Below are 18,280 nucleotides of genomic sequence, written 5' to 3'. Positions count from 1 at the left end.
AGCTCTCTTCAGAAAACAGAAAAAATTCCAACTTGTACCATCAAAAAGAAGAAACAGGATGACTTAAATCAGAAGCTATACACTGGGTTTTTCTCAGAGAAAAAACAAGATGTCAAAATTTCATTATTGTCTGTAAATAGTAAAACAAAACAAAAAATGTGCATAACACATTTGTTAAGTATTACAACTCAATTTTCTTGTGGCCAGCAATACAAGTGTCAAGTATTATGATGATTAAGAATATGGCCTCATAACTAGAAAGTTGCCAGCGTATACTCCAAAACGCTGACAGCTTGTGCTCTTCTAAATATTTCAATAACTGGTTTGGTTTTTTAAACATAAACTTTTAAACAGGTAAAATTATGTCTTCGGTAAAGCTTAAATTAAATAGAAACGTTAATAATAAACTAAGTTTCCAGGAGAAAATCCTCATTTTATTTGAGCAGTAGCACGGTTGACATGGCTACTTTTCCGCTGATAGGACACATTCTTTGATAGATTCAGTTGTGTAACTCCAGTGAGAGAAATGGTTACTTACGACAGCCACTCTCATCTGAATCATCAGCGCAGTCTGCTGTTCCATCACAGCGCCACCCCAGCGGAATACACCTACCAGTCCCACAGTGGAACTGTCCTGCCTCACATCCTTCAAGTGTGAGAGGTACATGGTTAATGTGTTATACAAAAACACCAAGGAATGCTGATCTGCCATGCTCCCATTCTAGAATAAACTGATCATTGTATCATTTCAGCTACTATGAATAACATACCTGACACAAAACAGTGTATCAGTGTATCAAAACTATCATTCTTGCTCTCATTATTTAATTCTTCAGCAATACTGTAGATACATTTTATATACACTGCAGGATGTAACACAAGTACTTTAACTTGTAACAAAAAGCTGATTTAAGTCCTACTCCAAAATGCTGCTGTTTTGTACCTTTTAGAAGAGTTGTCTAAGATGATCCAGTAAAAATACCCCACTATATAAATGGGTCAAAAACTATTATGTTACTGTAAGTTTGGATGTAAGTGTCTGGTAACTGATAAAACATTAGTTTTCTGCACAAGTATAACAACTAACATGTCTTTATTTGAAGCAAAAAATTTTTAAAAAGAAAAAATGTTTTATGATCATGGTGAAGCTGATTATTTTTTACTATACCTTTTATTACATACCTAATTTCTTTTAAATGCCTATTTTAAGTTTATTCCATGTACAATGAGGTGCAAATTTAAATATTGCCCCAGTGCACACTAAAAACAGAAAAAAGTGTTGCTCTCACCAAAAAACACTGGAAGAGCTTTGTTTGGCATATACAACCATTGATGAAGCCTGCAGAGTGCAAAGTTGAAGAGGCCCTGGAGCCAGGCGTGCCAGCCAGCTTGAAGTTACACAACCACCCTTAATGCTCATCCCCTACCCCTTGTTTGATGTCTCTTGCTTCATGGCATCTGCAAGATAAGGTAACCCCCAACACCTTCTCTGACGTTCTCCAGGAGATATTGACTGGAGTAAGCATAGTTCAGTGACAGACAGATTCGTCCGGATGGAATGTGTGACTCAGATTGTCTTATTGTGACATGCTGATTTATAGCACATGCTGTTCCTTGTCAGAAACGTTATTGGGATAAATAGTGGTACCGGGTGGTACCAGAGCCCTAACACCCAAATTCTTTGCTGAGGAGAATGCAAAGTGGTGGTTGGTGGTGCAGGTTTAGGGTTGATGGCCTAGGTCTTATCAACGACCTTTAAATATACTCCCTCCTTAACCAAGTATGCACTGAGGAAAACAGGTCTGGGAGTCAGAGATGGCAACACTTGTACAACTACAAACAACAGTGAAACAAACAAAAGGAATGAAAACAAACACGCCTGAAATGATGTTCAGTTATTTCACTAGGAATTCAGAAATAGAAAGTTTACACATAAATCTAGAACAGTCTCTTCAGAAGGCATACAGTCAAAGTGAGAGTGCCATCTCTGATTTTGGCTCTGAGGAAACTGCAACAGAATGAAACCACAGCCATGGTTTAATTTACTTTATTTGACTTGCTACCCCTTTTTAAATGAACCATAACTGATTTTATCATAAAAGAAACACAATATCGGATTAAAGACTTCAGAGCCCCATGTCCAACCTGCTTTTCATAACTTCTGGAAAAAAGTAAGCAAGTGACCTTGGTTTTCATTTTCTTGGCTGTGTGTGTCTGTTCGACCAGTCAACATGCTTATTGGGTTTCATTCAGATAAGGCAGTAATATCTCTACATGAATCTTTCTCACTGTCACCACCCAAAAGCATTACTTTAGATTCCATTGGTACAAGACCATTCCATATAAAAAGAACATACACAAAATTTGAAGGAGAGCAGAGATTTGTGTAAGATTTGATACTTTTATGGTGAATTTGTGTATGATGGTGATATTTTTTATGGTTCACTATACAGTGGAATCCTGAACAGAGAAATGTAGCATTTATATTTCTTTATTATCACAAGTGACAATGCCATTTTGAATAATTAGTAAATCGACATAAGACTGACTTAAAAAACAATCTTAAGCTTATTGATGTCATATGTCATTGAATAAATCATTTTGACTTAGACAGCATGTATTATAAATGTAATAGTACTAGCCCATGCCTGAATAGCAGGTAGATTTGTGGGTTATTGCATTGCATGGAACTGTATTGTGTCGGCAACAAACACTTAACTCTACCAGTAAAATTTAATTCAACTAAAACTGGAAGAAAGTGAAAGGAGAAAATACTCATATGAATGTTGTAGGGGGTTAAAGATTTCCACTGAACATTGCTATGATGTCATCCTTTGATCTTTAGCTGATTAATTTAACTGAGAGGGAAATGACTGCCAACAAGCCCATTCAATATACTGAATTAAGATTTTATACTTAAAACAAACAGCTGTAAAACCCCTGCATGACATCACTTTTGGGGTGATTTTATTAATGCGTTTGCCTTTTTAACAGAGCAAAACAGAGACCTGAGACATACTGCAAGATGTTCACAGAAAAGAAGCCTGAATGAAAGCAGTAAGCTCTAACACCTGGCCAGTGGAAAAAGGCCTCCTCAACTCCTCTTCTGTCAGTGACAGGACTTCCAAGACGTATGCCAATGAACCAAAGAGCATCGGAATCATTTGAAGATTGGTGCACATACTAATATAGCGCACAACAACGCAAGCAGGGAAAGAACTTTGAAATCACAGGCTATTCAACTTGATAAATGTGGTGTGGGTCAAAAGTTCATTATATGAAAGTCAGTAGTTTATCATGTCTTTTATGTAGAGCGTACTTTAAAAATGGATCCCTTCCATATTAGATTGTGGGGTCACTGGCCATGCTACTGCGCTAAAAGCCTAGCGAGCAGCTCTGAAACCATTAGGTCCTGTCTCAGATTAGCCAACATCAGTCTCTTACTTTCAGACTGTGCCAGCCAAATGGACTTCCTTTTTAACTCTTTCAGCAGCCAATTGGTTAGCAAGGCCCTTTCCTGATCAGTTTACTAATGATAAAATTGCCCCTCCATTAGCTCAATGGAAGCCTTTGTTAGGAGGGCATGATCCCGGAGGTTGCAGCAACGCCTGTAACACTCAGGTAAGACAAGCAGCATGCACAGCATCCAAGCGGAAGAGCAACCACTTCAATTGCACCATTGAAGAATGACTACACCTGTCTATGTCCTACAGACTAAAACATGCTATGTCAACTTTTATTGCTATGAAGAAAAGGCATACAATCCATTCTTCCATTCTATGTATTGCTGTTCTGCTCCTGTAGCTAAGAGAAGGCATATTTTTATTATACTTGCAATAAATTATTATGAATCAATACTTTTAAAATTCACTGTCATGAGCTGTTATCATATTATGTTATAAAACTCACAATTTTCAGAAAAATGCAAAGTAAGATCACTTTCTGACTGTGATGTAAAACCATTTCAGGCATTGCTTTTAAGTTCAATGAATCATACAATGGAAGGTTTAGGCAACAGTTGAACACACAATGGAGGTCCAAAAAAATCACCAAAAAAAAACTTTGGTAAAGCCTATGAGATTAGCTGTGTCTTTAAACCCCATTGGGGAGCAAGTTCAAAGGAAGGACACTGGAAGAGCCTCCTAGCAACACTGTATATATCCATAAATTCTATCTCCTATACATTGGGTTAATAGCTCTAACGAGCCTTTGCCAAAATGAAACCAATATGCTAAGGCCTTCAAGTGAGGCCAGTGTTTCATGATAGCATCACTGCTCTGGGAATGGTGACACACAATCTAATGAGGGCTTTTTATATAGTAGTGTCCTGCTACTCTTTTGCCTTTACACATGAACAGGTTACCTGCAATCTTTAATCAAAAACTGAGTAAAATGCAAACTGGGACTGTGGTGGTAAATAGTGACTACTGAATGAATATTCTGACTTGATCGACAATGAAAAACACAAAATGATTCCACTGATTGCTTTGAGAAAGTTACACAGACAGTAAAATTATTGGTACTTTTCCACTGGTGTGTCCTTTGGTTGTTTTGTTTGGCATTTTCCTATACTTCTACCATTCAGCCCTTCTCCCTGGCCATGTCTTTTCTAATTAGCCAGCTTAAACCCACAGCAGGCAAGTACCCCAAACCATCCAGGAAGAATGATAAGGACGCCCTGCCCCAGGCAAACAAAGAGCCGCCACGGAGGAATTTTCATTAGAAAGAAGCTTCCAGAAGGCTCAGGCCCCACTGTGAAATCACAATGGCACAATGGAGGAGCCGGCAGGGGCGGCAGCCTCATTACTGGAGGTGTCAGCACGCCAAAGGGACTATGGAGATGGATGGCAGCTTGTGGAATACAGTACAGCTTCCTGTAATGAAAAAAATGAAAGTGCACCCCAGTCTCCACCTCTCACTCTCGTTGCCCCACCCCCACACCAAAAAAAAACCTGCAGCTTGAACCCCAAAACATATTTCGTCATTTCTGTGGGCCCCTGAGAAAGTGGGATTCCTTCTTTCATCAGTGCCGCCTTGTTTTAGGGGTGTCCCTGACCTCTCCTTCAGTGTGCATAGGTAAAGTGGCTGGCAGAACAGAGTGCCTGGGACCCTGCCGTGTGGTCAGAGTGGACTATGGCACTTTCCCCTCTCTTCATATGGAAATCAATGGCACAGAAAGCAGTCAGTCGCCAAACAAGTGACTTTGGCTCTAGGAGACACATACAAAGCCCATAGCAAAATGTGTCTGGCAGTAGTGGAAAATGAAGGATAAACAAAAATGTGATGAAGGACTTAAGCGAGATGCCTTTAATTCTTCACTTGTGTTCACGGGTTTTCGCCAACACGAGCCATCCTTCTCCTGCTTGATTTCACTATCTTGATATTTTTGCAAATTGAAATGGCCTCATTAAATATAAAACATAATATGAAATCAATCACTGAGAAGTAATTCTCTGGATAAAGAAGCCAAACATTTAAACAGCCGTCCATAATGAATGCTGCATAAATTACATTTTTATAACACACTACTAAGTGCAGCAATGATGTTCATTTCAGTAACGCGGGCTCATTGAAACAGCTCACTGCTGTTTAAAACAGAAAGGATTATTGGATCCTGTTCCTGCCAACTGTGCTAACTTCTGCTCGGAATATCTCCTAATACAGTATTAATGTTGTTCTAGCATTACACCAAATGGACTGCAATATGTGTGAGACCTAAAAAACACGTGCAGTTCAGGAAATTAACAAAAATCTGTGTAAAATTTCACAGACTACTTCTTAGCTGTTTCTTTTTTCTTTGTAGCATTCTTTAGAACAGAACAAAAGATATGATATGGTTATTTATATAACGGGTGTAGCTGTAACTTGATGTGGATTTTTGTGTGACACTGACAGAATATGCATTACATTTAACCAGATATTTTCAAAATATAGTATACACTTACCATACAAACCACATAGGGATTTATTTCTGTTCAATTCCCACTTTTCCTTGTTCACAATGCTATCTATGTTGAAAATGGGATTAAAGGAAGATATACATCGTCGTGTTTTGTCACTGATATGGAAGATCTAAAGATAAAAGAAACCTTTAAGGAGTTTGAGTACTTCCATATACACACACATTCCATGCATGTCAGTGTGAATCCTGTTAAGTAATGCACTCCTTTTGCTGATAATATTGATCCATGGGGGCTAGATAAGGCCTTGCAATACAAGCTGCAGGCATCCTACTTAAACAGGGTTAATGCCTTTTGCAAGGGCAATAGACAAGAAGATCCTAACTGATTAATCTATAATCAACATTAATGCAGTTAAGCAAATTATACTTCATTGTTTTATATTATGAAATGCTGAAAATACTAAAAAAAAAAAATAAAAACAGAAGTGCTTAATGGAGATGAAAATTATATCACATGTAAATAACTTCAGCCCCATGATCCTACTCTACAGTCATTACTGACTCCAGCTTCAAATGTCAAAATAGCTTTCAGACATTGCTGAATCTCGTATTTCATTGTGTGCTGTCCCATTTCTTGGTACTTCTGAAGGAAACACTCAGAATAGGCTTATCACTACATATAAATGAGCATTTCTTTCAAATGCCAGATGTGAAATACGTGGCTGTGTCTTCAACCATATCTTAACTGTTAAACCCCAATCAACAATATCAGTGTCCGAACAGCCCGAAACTGACAGTTAGATGATTAGCACAATTTCATAAAAACAGGCCTGGGCAACAGGAATTAGGCAGGCAATCATTTAAAATTAAAACATTTGACATTCAGAAGCTCTTAAAACATGTTTTGAAGGACAATTATCTGCTAACTAACAAGAGAAAGTCAACTAGCCTTGACACCGGTCATTGATCAACATGTATAATTACTGTCCCTGCTTCCCAGGGGATAAAAACACATCACGTATTAACACTGGGTTTCCCACTCATGAGGGCAGTTTTGTGCAAAGTCAGGCGTTCTGAAAAATCCCTGAAGGTGTTTGAGGCAGTTAACAATGTGCCCATGCATTGTAGTAGTTTACCTATTATGACTAATCATCAAACAAAAAACCTTGGGGTTGAAGAAGACTTTGCAGCTGCAGCAGAAATTATTGTAGATGCTGGCCCGTAGAAACGAGGCCGTGTTACAGAAAGTAACCTGTCCACCTGCTCTAAGGCCTTTTCTGGCTATTTCCTCCCAAACACATGCTAAATAAATCTGGATTAAATTAGCCATCCGGCGCTCACATTTCTGAAGAGATCAGCACACCCAGTATCACTTGGTGTGACGCAAACAGGACCAGACTTAAATTTGGATGAATCCCTTTCCCTCACCATCTTGGAGGAAACCTCTGCTGAAACATACCACTGGCTGAAATGCCCTGGACTTTGTCTCCTTAATAATGTGAAGATTAACTTCAGTATATGCCAAGTTTTAGAGCAACAAGGCTTCAGCCCATGTCAGGCTATGTGATACTTCATTTTCTCTCGAAACATGCTAATAATTAACATGTACTGCCCTCCCAGAGGTTAATATTGTTTAACTTAAACAAATAAAGAAGTGACAACTTCTATCACTAAAGAAACATAACACATTTGATTAAAAACTTAAAAAAATAAATATTGTCAAAACTAAGGTGCATAAATGCATGGACCACTGCACTAACTATATGCTTAAAAACATACCTGAGAAATTGCTTAAACCAGTTCTTTTGCATTTCATATGATTTTTATTACAGCTGTTAGCTGCTAATTAACAATTATCAGTTAATATCTGCATAGATGTTCGGCTTAAAAATAACCTGGTGAAATGAAGCAATAAACCTATTTCAGATAATTACATTTTACCTTAGTGTAAAAGTGAAATATCAGTCCGTACACTTCCACAATGTATGTTACATTTCATTATTAACATGGGTTCTAATAATTACTCCACAAAGATCTTGTATAGAAAGTTTAATAGCAATGTGACTATTCTTGTTGTTTACATGTAGCATTTGTCCATTGTTTCTCAGGCAGAAAAGGTTGCTTTTAGCAGCAGCTGCAGCGTAATTAGTTGCTTGATTCACACTAAGGAGCTTACACACTAAGTGTTGAGCAAAAAGAAAGCAGATTACAATTTGGGTAGGCAGGTCTCAACTACCGGCATTCACTGTCAAATTCAAGACTAGAACACAGAAATTAATCTATAGCACAAATGAGCAGCAAATTTCTTGAAGCAGAAGTAATTTTATAATTGTGGATGCATTTGATACTTGTACAGTCCAAAGCATGGGCAGGACCTTGGCTTAGATTCGTACCAGTAAGTTGCAGTCCACAGACTGTGTCCTGGTCACATGCTATCCTCTGTTACCTAGCAACGGCAAAGCTCAGGCAAAAGTTCTCTGAGAGAACTTCAAATCTGTCTGAGGGAGGCTTTGTGTTCTAGATTAAAGTAACGTTTCTGAATCGCATAGCACTTCTAAATAAATCTTGTCTGTCATAACATCCAAAATGTAGCACGTACATGGCTTGTAATGAATATTATTCATAAGAAAAACTGAAAAAAATTGAACGTATAAGAATACACAGAATTCAGTTTAGAGGAATTTAGCCATAAAAGGAAGGAAATAATAAACAACTTTTGAAGAGTAATTGAAATGCAAATCATAGTACACCTTGCTTGCATACACCACGGACCACCTAACTTACCCTTTGCTATTATTACGAAGAATGGAACTAAAATAGCATTGTTGTCAAAAGTTTCTGAAGAGAATCAAAGCAGATTTTTGTCACTCTTGCTACAGTCTGTGTACTCTAGGCTAGCGGACGCACCTTGGCCTGGGTTAATAAATAAACAGTTTTATGTGAAAAAGTGGAAAAAAAACTAGGCTTCAGTCAGTGGACAATAGTAGTGAGACAAACAAAAGTTTGCTCGCTCAATATAAGTTCGTTAATAGTTCAACTTACAAGAAGACCGAGAAGAAGAGGGTTTGTTGATGCTCAACTCACTGCCTGGGTGAAAAACTTAGCAAATGTTGTTTGTCTCTGTGGTGTTTTTTCGATAAAAAGGCATTAACTTACCTTGAGAATGGCACCGGAGAGTACACAGAATTAACAGAACAAGAAGGTTACAAAGTGCTTTCCACATTCTGAGACACTGTCCCGGCTGCTTGTCCAGCTCCGAGCGAAGCCGGGGGGGATAGTGCTGCCTCAGGGACTGGGATGCTGCCGCGCGCTCCTCTCTCTCTTGTCCCGCTAGCTGAAGGAAAGGGGGCGTGTTCATCGCTTGCTATCGGGAAAGGGGGCGTGTCCAATGGGAAGTCGGCGAAAAGGCGGCACGTTGAAGAGCCGGGAGATGGGAAAAGAGGCGTGTCTAAGCGGTGGCTTGTGGAAAGGGGGCGTGTCGAGCGCTAGTTGATGGAAGGGGGCGTGTTCAAGCCCTGGGTCATTACATTTTGAATGCGCTCTGTTCTGCCCTCTATTCTGACCCACGGGGGTAAAGCCCGTTTTACCCGGACTACCCAGGAATGTGCATAATTCGGTCACTCAGACAAATGAGCCATTTTATCTCGTCCGCGGACAATGGCTGTGTGCGCTTGTCCATCAGAGAAAACACAAGTGATCGAGCGTGGGCCTTTCATCAAGCTAAAACAAAGGCAGTTTCATGTCAAACAGAGCACAGAATTCTATACCATATTAGCACCTTGCCCTATCCACATCCGCTCCGTTTCGCAGTGAAATATCACCTTACCAGTCAGTGAGTTTTCATAAGTACTACAACTTGTGCTAGTAACAAGGGTTTTCTGTATTATCTAATATCAGTTCTTTAAAGTGTATTTTTAACTATATGTCTGCCTTTGTATTCGTCATATGTAAGTACTTAATCAGGAATAATTGTTTGCATGTAGTGGCCAAATATTAATATGCAAATGAATCTGTTTTGGCGTATATTGTTCTCTCGCCTAAAACAAAACTTTGAGATAAATGGTTGTTAAATGTTTTTTTTCGGGAAAAAATTGTAAAATCCACTGTAAAGGGAAACATATACAGCTTTTTAGACCCACGCACTTTTATAATATAACCTGTTGTTTTTCTGAGACGCTTAATTCCACGGTTCTCCCGCTATTCCTGCAAAATTTCACATACATAGGACGACGGTCTTTTGTGGGGGTGATAACGACGTTATATTAAAATGAACTTTGTTCACGTGTGAAATTTATAGACACTGCCAGCGTTGTTACTTGCTGAAATTAACTAACAAGAACGGTATAATTACTTTAATAAATCAGCAGTATACAGATGTACATACACTAGGATGATATTATACTGTATTTTACCGAGTAATCTGTGCAAGTGTTCTGTAGGTACCGGCTTAAAACGCGCCTGGCTGCTGTGTGATGCAATGACCTGTTGTTGCAGAAGAAAGGTTTTATGTGAAAAGCACTTGCTGGGGCTGCTCTCTAGGGAAAGGCCTCCTCAGGGTGATCATCCAAATTGCGGCTTTTGGTGTGTTGGTACGGAACTGCACCGGGGTCAACCACATCTCACGGGGGCCAACATCATTAGCTGGAGTCCAGGCAGGACGCGTCTCGCGCGGAGAGAGCCGCTCTTCTAAGTGAGCGCGCGCACGGCCCGTCATCGTTTCACACATCAAAAGTCATGCCGAAAATAAAAACGCATTTATATGAGTCAGGTGTGATAGCAAAGACTAGGAAAAGTGATTTGGAAGATGTAAAACCGAAGATTATCTATTTTGACAATATTAGATTATATTTAATTATTATATTTATTATTATATTAACAATATTTAATTATTAATGTTTACTTTTTAATTAATTTTATTTGATATTAATATAGATAATATTTAATTATCTGAAGACCACCAATATTCTCTATGATCTTCAATTTAATTATCTATTATTTGCATTTATATTCATTTAGAAGGTACTTTTCTCCAAAGCGAAGTCTCATAAAAGAGAGAAAGATGCAGACGCCTCAGTGCAGTTAGTTTCTTTCCACCACATATGATATGTCATCACATGAGTAGTTGCATAAAACTGGTTATCGACGATTCCTAATCACCTTCCTAATATATATTTTTAACATTTACATTACACGGGTAGCTGCTTGAAGTTTATCTGTTATCAATATGACCTCAGAGTTATAGAACATGAACATTTACACCTGAACTTAAGACATCATGGGAAGAGGTGAGTTTTAAGATCCTCTTTTATACCTTGTTATCTTAATATTTCTTTGTTCTGAAAAGTAGAACATTTAGCTGATGTGACATATTCAACACAGCTGATATGTCATTAAAAACCAGCACAGAACTCAGAATGCAGTACAAGCATTTAGAAATAGTAAACTTTTCAAAAATAACAATAAAAACAGAAACAACATTATAAATCTTTTATTTGATCACGAAATGGTTACAGGAGGTGGCGAAATTATTTTTCGGGACATTAATCATTACCTCCGAAAGTAAGGACTGTAAATTGCCCGTGTGTGTGAGTTAATAAGTGTGTGCGGCTCCTCTGCGGTGGACCGGTGTCAGGTCCAGGGTGTCTCTTCACCAGCCCAGCGCCGTGGGCGTCTGGAATAGGCTCCGGATCACCGCGACCCTGTCGCAGAATAAACAGCTATCGACAGCGAGTGAGTGCGTGAGTGAATGAGTGATCAAATTCGAACAGAAAATAAAGGCAATGACATCACGTGGGCACAATAGTATGAAAAATTAAATCATTCAACACTCCGACTCCGCTGTAAAACAAACGTAAAGCTCGTTATGCGCCGTGTCAATACTGACTGAAGTATGGCATCAGATTCCGATTTAACTGTAGGCTAAAGGTGTATTTACAAGAAATTTCTCGCTCCGGATTCAAACAGCGATTCCTAGTATATTATTCCCGCATAAATATCACGACACCAGTGCTCAAAAGGCTGGTAAGTAACCTATAAATATATACACTACTGTACATGCAAAAAAAAAGTCTAAAAAGCCTACATTTCACTTAAAACATTGTCATCAAAAGAAAAATTAGCATACAGAACTGCTTTCGCTTTATTCTGAATGGGAAAATGTTACAACTCAATGGAGACATTATTCCGGCAACAGGTGGACAATGATGGTGAGCAAAAAGAAGCGCTCTAGGAGTGGTGCAGTGTGTGACAAACCCAGTTGGGTTACTGATCTAATCCCCTCACTGAAGGTACAGAGTTTCCAAACCAGGGGACAAGCAGGACAGGCAATGGGAAGTCATGGAATGAAGTAGGCAGAGGGGCAGGTGAAGGCTGTTTTTACCAAGTACACACCACCACCTACTGACTGACTATGCACCTGAAAGATATGATTTTAACACACCTTTAAGTCTTATTGCATAGTTTGGCAATAAACAGCAAAACTTTGTATTATAATTGTTGGTCTGCAGGTCTAAGCACACCCACTCAGATTTTCTAGTAAAGGTATTGTACAGATCATTTGCTCCCATTCTCAAGCTGTGTACAGTATTAAGCTGGACTGTAGCATCAGAACTCCTGCCCTGTCCACCTCGAGTACCTAATTGGCCTGTTAACGAAAATGCAAGGGTGTGTATTCTAAGCATAATGACAACTTTGGAAGGGGTTTTTACAATGTAAACTAGGTAAAGTGCATATTAAGGTCTCAAAGGAAACAAAGCAGAATTCTACTCCCACTTTGTCTTGTTTGCTGCATGATCTTTAAAAAAAAAAAAGTCAGTTTTTTTTCTAAGTTCCAGAAACCTTATACCACTTGATATGTAAAAGTTTTACAGGAATGAACAAAAATGCAAGGATCTCAAAAAGGGAGAGGTGAGGTAAGATGTATTTTCACTCTGAATTCCACAGGAACAATTCACCAGCTTCCAAATATTGATTACAGTCTGCAGTCAATGCTCTAAAATATTTCTGAAGTATTCATTACACTTGTGCTCACATATTAGCAGATGGCAATTTCAAAGACCTAACTTTGAGCTATGAAAGGTAAAATGCCTGAGCACATGTTCACAAAACATCTTTAATTCAGAGAAGGATCACTTTATTTTGCATTCCATCCATATTCCCATGAAAATGGGAACATTCAATAGAACATGACAAGACTGATGGTTTTGATTATAAACCAAGTGCTCTGATCATAAAACCTTCCCTTCACATCAAAAAGTTATGAATGCTCTTCAGCCAGTTTCTCAGCCTTCTGGACAACTTCTTCTATGGGACCAACCATGTAAAAAGCCTGTTCAGGAAGCGCATCATATTCACCTAGAACAGTCAAACAAGGAATTAGTCAGACAAGCATGCAACCATAGACATATAACTTTATTCTGCAATTTGGATATCTACATTCCATAAGTGGGTGCATACCTCCTAGGATGCTCTTGAACCCTTTTATGGTATCTTTGAGTGGGACCAGTTTGCCCAAGTGACCAGTGAACACTTCAGCCACCTGGAATGGCTGGGAAAGGAAACGTTGGATCTTACGAGCACGGGCAACAGTCAATTTGTCCTCCTCAGAAAGCTCATCCATACCCAGGATAGCAATAATATCCTGAAGAGATTTGTAATCCTGAAAGAGATAAACCCAAAGTTAAAAGTAAACACATAAAATGAAGGGCCACTTAAAGCCAGGGATAATATATATAACAGCTATTGATGTATAGGTCAAACCAAAAGATTTTAAATTTTTTCATGCATCTCCCACTATATAAGGTCTGAGAGAATGCTTACTTGGAGGATCTTCTGTACACCACGAGCAACATCATAGTGCTCAGCGCCAACAATGTTAGGGTCCATTATGCGGGAGGTGGAATCCAGTGGATCCACAGCAGGGTAGATGCCAAGCTCCGCAATAGCACGAGAGAGCACAGTGGTGGCATCCAAGTGGGCAAATGTGGTGGCTGGAGCAGGGTCAGTCAAGTCATCAGCAGGTACATAGATAGCCTTGAGATTGAAATAAAGATTTTGTCACGTGGGGCATAAAGGAAAGTACAAGGTGCCAAATCATTATGATGCTAATAAATTAATTACCTGCACTGAAGTGATGGAACCCTTCTTGGTGGTGGTGATTCTCTCCTGCATGGTACCCATGTCAGTAGCAAGAGTAGGCTGGTAGCCCACAGCAGAGGGAATACGACCCAACAGGGCAGACACCTAAGAAATTAAAAGGTAAGCTTCAGCATCACTAAAGCATTAAAAATTAACCTTTTAAAGATTACAAAAATGTCAAAACAACTGACGTGGACCTCCAAAACCCACACCTGGTCAAAAAAGCCCAAAGACTTCTTCCTCAGGAAGCTGAAACAAGCCCAGAAAATCCTGCTAAATTTCTACAGAACTGCCATTGAGAGCATCCCGACCAACCGTGCTGTTGTGCGGTATGCCAGCTGTACAGCAGAAACTGTCCAGCTGCTGAGCAGAAAGATCTGCATCATGTGGTGAAGGCAGCCCAGTGCATTGTCAGGATGGAGCTCCTGAATTTAGACAATCTATGCTAGCTGACTGAGAAAGAAGCCTGGCAGTATCAAGGACACTACGCACCGGTCACTGTTTCACCCTCTGCCGCCTGGCCAATGGTTCAGGACAGTAAAAGCCCGCACCAGAAGACATAGGAGCAGCTTCTTTCCCAGAGCTGTGGCCTCCATCACACCCTCCTTGCCCAACCAGAGGAGACTGATCACAAAGCCAGCTGCCACCTCCATTACTTCCCCCCACATCTATCCCCTCCCTGAAGGAAAGCTGTTAAGGACTGAAGACTCCAAAACTCTTCAGTGCAATTCTTATTTAAGAGGGGCGTGATGGCGCAGTGGGTTTGGCCGGGTCCCACTCTCTAGCGCGTGTGGGGTTCGAGTCCTGCTTGGGGTGCCTTGTGACAGACTGGTGTCCCATCCTGGGTGTGCCCCTTCCCCTTCAGCCCTACGCCCTGGGTTAGGCTCCAGCTTGCCATGACCCCCGCTTGGGACAAGCGGTTTCAGTCAGTGTTTGTGTGTGTCTAATTCTTATTTACTTATTTGGTTGTTTCTATCAAGTGTTCTTTGTGTTGCTGTCCTTCTGAGGGTTGCCACAGGCCATTTCATTGTATTGTACACAGTGACAAAAGTATATTATCTACCTATGTTGAACTAGAAAACATGTCCCTTTATTTGCCAGTCCTTTTCCATGACTGGTACAAAAATGGTATATGAAATGAGATTTACCTCTGACCCAGCTTGGGTGAACCTGAAGATGTTGTCAATAAACAGCAGCACATCTTGTCCTTCTTGATCTCGGAAATACTCAGCAACAGTAAGACCAGTCAAAGCAACTCTAGCACGGGCACCTGGGGGCTCATTCATTTGACCATACACCAGTGCTACCTATATTTTAGAGAACAGAGAAATACTTTATACAATATATTTTACATTGCATACAAGTCTAAGTGAGCAAATTAAAGTAAGAGGTAAGGTAGGAAGCAGCTTCCACCTTAGAAGTGTTGTCCTTCAGGTTGATGACACCAGACTCGATCATTTCATGATACAAGTCATTTCCCTCACGGGTACGCTCGCCCACTCCAGCAAACACTGAGTATCCACCATGGGCTTTGGCAACATTGTTGATCAGCTCCATGATAAGTACAGTCTTGCCCACACCAGCACCACCAAACAAACCTTACATAAAAACAAAGACATTCTCTTTCTAAAAATCAAGAGTCACTACTAATGACATGCATCATTCTGACTATCCACAAATTAAAACAGGATCACTTCATAATACAGAATCCCCCCAAAACTTACCAATCTTGCCACCCTTTGCATAAGGAGCAAGCAAGTCCACCACCTTGATACCAGTCACCAGAATTTCTTGCTCCACGCTCATGTCTGTGAACTCAGGGGCTTCAGCATGGATTGCAGCAGTCCTAACAGGAGCCATAAAATTATATCCATTTACCAATTACTCAAGAAAAACAAAACATTTTAGAATTGCACCAAAGTTGAAAATAAATAAATGACCAATCTGGACTTACAGTTTGGTTGTGATTGGTCCTCTTTCATCAATAGGTTCCCCAATGACATTCATGATCCTACCCAGGGTCTCTGGGCCAACAGGAATTCTGATGGGGGCACCTGTATCAATGACTTTCTGCCCACGCACCAGACCTTCAGTACCATCCATGGCAATAGTACGCACTGTGTTCTCCCCTGACAAAGATGACGCACTTGAGTCACCTGCAACTCTTTTTCAAACACAAAAGGACAAATCTGATATTCTCAAAGTGACACATGGAAACAAGTCTTACCAAGATGCTGTGCAACCTCCAGCACCAGTCTGGTCTCACGGCCAGCAACTTCCAGTGCATTAAGGATAGGTGGGAGACCCTCATCAAACTGTACATCCACAACAGCGCCGATGACCGCAACAATGCGGCCGTTGGCAGCTGCAGGCTTAGCTGATGGAGCAGCGGCAGCAGCATAGTTCCTGCCTGTATGATAAAGTTAGAATTATTTCATATAAAATAAAAAAAATCTATATAAACCATTCTCATGTTAAATTGATAAGAGAAATGTAATAAAGCAACAATTTGTCTAAGGGTCACCTTACTGCGTGCAAGACAAGGGAAAAACAGTAGGGTTGGTTAAAAGTATTTAAAAATGCATACATGTCATGTGCACACACTATATTGACTATTACACATGAACACGTCAAAAAACATTTAGGTTACTGTGCTGTACAAACATACACACTTAAGTTGTACCTGAACCTCAGACACTGATTCCAGAACTAAACTGTGTCACACTCTGTACTATTATCATGTCAAATAAAGGTCATTCAAAAAGATTTCAGAATGAATCCAGTATTTCACGGGTCTTAAAACGTTTTCTTGAACATCTAATGACAGTACTACTGCACAACGTCCTGGTGATAACACTCATTCATTGTGTATATTTGAGCACTAGTATTATCAGTCTTACAAAATTTTTTGGGCCTGCGCGCCAGAGGAATCCCACAACTCCATATCATTTCAACGTCGCGGTGCAGAGAATTACTAATTTTTCCACAAGCAAACACATGCACATGGCAGGTCTGCTGACTTACAGGAATAAAGAGCAGCCGGAGTTCCACTAAAGACTTTCAATGGGTTTACACCAGGCTTCAGCGCCTGCAGCGCCCCAGTGCAACAGCGTCCGACAGCACCCAACATCTTCAAAATGGCTGAAGGTGGAAAGGGACAGTCGCGCCGGTAACTTTATATAAACTTCCCTACGTCAGCCTGAGCATGCGTAGAACGGGCTGACGAGCGAAACGCCAAAACTGCGCATGCGTATTTGGCAGAATCGGGTTGGTTCTGGGTTAGTGACTGCTGCGCAGTATATCCTTAAGTTAAGGGTTACGGTAATGTAATTCCAGTGGAGAGAAAAAAAAACAGAGCAGGAAGAAATGATGTTGCCGGGGAACAAATTGCCACTTTGATTATTGCTTACACTTTTTATGTATTTTATGTTTCATGTCACTAGAGGGCAGTGTAACCCCGTTTAATACAAATCTCTTTGCTCTGCAGACTTGTGCAAATTATGAGATTCCCCAAGACCAGCAAGTGTTTAGTCAGTTAAGGGACAAAACGAAGGTGTTTTTATCGTATGAAATGTGCGTGTGAAATCGCGCAGAAGTATTTTTCAATCTCACCATTCTCTGACGTGCTTGGAAAAAAGTAAAAGCATTTGAAACAGTGAAAATGTTATTGCAGTAATTGGTAATAATATAGAACTTTTGTTTCACATGTGATTGTTGTTCTGGCCCCTGTGGTTACGCGTATTGGATAGGCTCCGGACCATCCCCGAGCCTACTTTGGATAAACGCCGGTTATTGACGAGAGATGGATGGATGGATGGATGGGCAGAAATCTGGACCTTCACGAGAAGAATAGTGACAAATCAAATAATATATTTAAAGACTCTTTCATCAGGCTAAGGAGACAAGAGGAAGACATGAATTTAGCTGCAGCAGGAACTCTTGCGTAAATCATCATTTAAGGAGGATAACCGCAAACTTTTTTAGGCAAATACTGTAACGACCCGTGTTACCGGGAGTTTGGGTGGGAAAACGGGTCCATTGTAAATAGTTGGATTGTGGGTAAGATGTAAATAAAGTGTTCAACCGTTGGGGGGATTTATGGGGAATGTAATGGGGTGACTGTTTTGTAGGCTAAGAGGGAAAAAGTTTCTGAGGTGTCAAGCAATCTAGAAAGGCTTGGGTGAGGTGTAGGTCCTTTGGTGAAAAGACTCCTTAGGTTGTGAACATTGTTTCTGTGTATAC

At 40.0% G+C, this 18,280-nt stretch overlaps 2 protein-coding genes across 2 annotated transcripts in view; both read right to left on the bottom strand.

Moving 5' to 3' along the window:
- lrp2a (low density lipoprotein receptor-related protein 2a) overlaps positions 1 to 9,177 on the bottom strand; it is a 60,310-nt gene extending 51,133 nt beyond the window's left edge. Inside the window, exons 1-2 of the mRNA XM_018741635.1 lie at positions 9,059 to 9,177; positions 539 to 646 (exon numbers count right to left, since the gene is read on the bottom strand). Coding sequence (XP_018597151.1) covers positions 539 to 646; positions 9,059 to 9,125 — 175 coding nt within the window. The 5' untranslated portion in view covers positions 9,126 to 9,177. The remainder of the gene's footprint in view (positions 1 to 538; positions 647 to 9,058) is intronic.
- A 3,626-nt stretch (positions 9,178 to 12,803) lies between these two features.
- On the bottom strand, positions 12,804 to 17,187 carry LOC108927883 (ATP synthase subunit beta, mitochondrial-like). The gene is made up of 10 exons (XM_018741495.2): positions 17,063 to 17,187; positions 16,266 to 16,448; positions 15,993 to 16,167; positions 15,763 to 15,884; positions 15,452 to 15,636; positions 15,187 to 15,345; positions 14,021 to 14,143; positions 13,721 to 13,933; positions 13,358 to 13,559; positions 12,804 to 13,255 (listed from the first exon to the last, which is right to left on the bottom strand). The coding sequence occupies exons 1-10, from the start codon at positions 17,166 to 17,168 to the stop codon at positions 13,158 to 13,160; spliced, it is 1,566 nt and encodes a 521-aa protein (XP_018597011.2). The 5' UTR covers positions 17,169 to 17,187; the 3' UTR covers positions 12,804 to 13,157.
- Positions 17,188 to 18,280: the final 1,093 nt, after the last annotated feature.

Source organism: Scleropages formosus, chromosome 12, assembly GCF_900964775.1.
Source record: "Scleropages formosus chromosome 12, fSclFor1.1, whole genome shotgun sequence".
Taxonomy (NCBI): domain Eukaryota; kingdom Metazoa; phylum Chordata; class Actinopteri; order Osteoglossiformes; family Osteoglossidae; genus Scleropages; species Scleropages formosus.
Note: the sequence above shows the minus strand (reverse complement) of the source record. Positions and strands in the feature narration are given on the sequence as shown.

What these genes read in the sequence shown, in the direction of transcription:
- LOC108927883 (XM_018741495.2), bottom strand. Translation starts at nt 17,168, where the DNA reads ATGTTGGGTGCTGTCGGACGCTGTTGCACTGGGGCGCTGCAGGCGCTG. An exon ending in TGAAGGACAACACTTCTAAG is followed by an intron (nt 15,346 to 15,451) that starts GTGGAAGCTGCT and finishes TCTAAAATATAG; the next exon opens with GTAGCACTGGTGTATGGTCA. An exon ending in GTTCAAGAGCATCCTAGGAG is followed by an intron (nt 13,256 to 13,357) that starts GTATGCACCCAC and finishes TGACTGTTCTAG; the next exon opens with GTGAATATGATGCGCTTCCT.